Source organism: Rosa chinensis, chromosome 4, assembly GCF_002994745.2.
Source record: "Rosa chinensis cultivar Old Blush chromosome 4, RchiOBHm-V2, whole genome shotgun sequence".
NCBI lineage: Eukaryota > Viridiplantae > Streptophyta > Magnoliopsida > Rosales > Rosaceae > Rosa > Rosa chinensis.
In genome coordinates, this window is record NC_037091.1 from 40,216,390 (window position 1) to 40,219,244 (window position 2,855).

Below are 2,855 nucleotides of genomic sequence, written 5' to 3' on the forward strand. Positions count from 1 at the left end.
AGATGATCTATACATTAGTACCTAGAAACTGAACGGTCGAGATGTGGACATGCGACTGAAAAGTGACCCTAAACCCTAACCTCGCTCTGAAATTTCAAAGCGATGCCTCGCTTTGGATAGGATCTGTATATATAACTGTCGAACACCACCAGAGAGGAACAGCACATCTACTTACTCACCAAAGTTGCCACTGAAACTTGAGCATCATAATTAGAATGAAATCCAGCGACTATAATGCAATCGAGTGTATCAATTGTAGTTGTTAATTCGATATTGAAAGAATGAAGCTTTTGGTTTTCATGAATTCACTATACAATCGCCACATAATTTTATCATGCACATACATACATCCATTCATTTCGTCTTTACTTTGCTCCTCCCACACGTCAAGATCAAGTGGCATCCGGTGCCTCGAACCTTGGCATATATATGGATATCATAGACACTAGTCACCTTGCATGTAATCTCCATACACAAGTGTACTTTGCATGCAGAGTCTTCACCTTGTATAAATATCTCCGCAATCTTTGCATTCTTTCCCACACTCACTCGAAAGCAATGACCATGGCGACATCACTCAAAGCTTCGTTCATTTTCTCTCTTTTCCTTGCCTCCATCTCTTTCTCTCTTAGCTATCAGGATGACCCTCAGCAGCAACAGCAGAAGTGCCATCAAGAATGCCTAGTCCTAGAGCAGATGGAGGAGCAGCAGCAGAAAGGCATCGGCGGACAAGGACATGAAGGTGAACCACAGATTAGGGAGTGCCATCGGAGCTGCGACAGACAGCATACCTGGCGCAGAGATCTACCCTACGAGGAACAGCGTAAAAAACACGGACAATGTCGTGCACAATGCGGGCAGCAGTGCGTGCGGAGGTGCGACGAACAGCAACCTTACCTCCAACATGAGATTCAAGACCTACACTGTCGTCAACTATGCGGGCAGACTTTAACACATGATGAGCGTGGACAAATATGCCAGCAGCGTTGTCAGAGTCAACAAAGTGGCGATCAGCAACAGCAACAGCAACAACAGTGCCAATCAAGGTAATTATAGTTTTTAAGTGATTGAAATGTTGTCATATGTGGCTTAAAAGATGACTAATTTAATTACTTTTTTATTCAAACAAAAGTTGCCTGCAGCAATTGCAGGATCCTGAACAGAAATTTGAGGAATGCCGGTATAGATGTGAATATTCTGGGCAACGCGAACAACAATGTTTTCTCCAATGCAAAGAGCAATTGAGCGAACAGGAACATCGGCAGATCTGCCTGCGGCTTTGTCTTAGGAATTTACAGCGTAGTGAACGGCTGGGAGTGCGACAATATTGCCAGAGAATGTGCTGCTGCGAGAACCAACTACAACCTGGAGAACAAGACTTCAATTGGCAATCAAGAGATCCCGAGCAGAAATTTGAGCTATGCAAGCAAAGGTGCCAATCCAGGCAACATGGACCACAAGGTCAACAACAACAGCAGCAGTGCGGTCAACAATGCGGACAACAATTGAGCCAATATGAGCGTCAACAGGTGTGCCAACAACGTTGCCAGAGGCGACAAGGTGGGGATTGGAAACAACAACAACATTGCCAAAGAAGGTGCGAGCAACAACTTGAACAAGGAAAACAAGATGAGGGTCAATTTGACATGCAACAATTTGAGCAAGCACAGGGTCAACAGGGTCAGAGCCTACTCATATCTTCAAGTTTGGGCTTCGCAGGCTTCTAACTTCCAACCAGTAATCAGTAGTACCAGAAAGCGGTTAACGTACGTCTAATGAATAATGATGTAATAAAATCGACGTAGTATGTAGATAAGCAGTACTAGCTATGGGCAGTGCTAAAGTACTTTTGAAGTTATTGCTCATGTAGAGTGAGCTTTAATTTTGGGCTACAAAGAACTCTAGCTTCTATTTTTTAGCAAACTACACATAGGCCTTATCAAAAAGCTCGCGGATCAAGTGAGCCGATGGAGGCCCGCCGGTCCGCAGGGCTTTTGGCCCGGCCCAGCCCGTCAAAAAACCCGCAAAAGCCCGCCTTGGTGGGCCGATGGAGGCCCGCAAAAACCCGGCCCGGCCCATAGGCCAGGCCCGCTAAAAGCCCGCTAGGCCCGGCCCGTAAAAGCCCACAAAATATTATATATATATATATATATATATGTGTGTGTTTATATATATATATATATATTTATATATATATATATGTATGTGTGTGTGTTATATATATAGATATATCTATATGTGTGTGTGTGTTTATAAATATATATATATATATATAGACACATATAGATATATATTTGTGTGTGTGTTTATATAGATATATATATATATAGTCATATAGATATATATATATATATATATATATAGATATATATATATATATCAATATATCATATGTGTGTGTGTGTTTTTATATATATATATATATGTGTGTGTGTGTTTATATATATATATATATATATATATATATATATAGAGAGAGAGAGAGAGAGAGAGATATAGATATATATATATATATAGATATGTATATATATATATATATATCAATATATCATATATGTGTGTGTGTGTTTATATATATATATATGTGTGTGTGTGTTTATATATATATATATATATATATATATATATATTAATATATATGTGTGTGTATATAGAGAGAGAGAGATATATATATATATATATATATATATATATGTGTGTGTGTGTGTGTGTGTGTGTGTGTGTGGAAGTTCTTATACTATTATATTTCTATATAAAATATGTGTATATATATATTCTACATATCGGTTTACCAATCCGATCGGATTCGAAAATATGGTGAAATTGGCTAAATTTTTTACCACACTCATAATTTA

At 38.8% G+C, this 2,855-nt stretch overlaps 1 protein-coding gene across 1 annotated transcript; it reads left to right on the forward strand.

The window, feature by feature from the left end:
• Window positions 1-564: 564 nt before the first annotated feature.
• LOC112199297 (vicilin-like antimicrobial peptides 2-1) lies at window positions 565-1,509 on the forward strand. The gene is made up of 2 exons (XM_024340333.1): window positions 565-1,046; window positions 1,254-1,509. The coding sequence occupies exons 1-2, from the start codon at window positions 565-567 to the stop codon at window positions 1,507-1,509; spliced, it is 738 nt and encodes a 245-aa protein (XP_024196101.1).
• The last annotated feature ends 1,346 nt before the right edge of the window (window positions 1,510-2,855 follow it).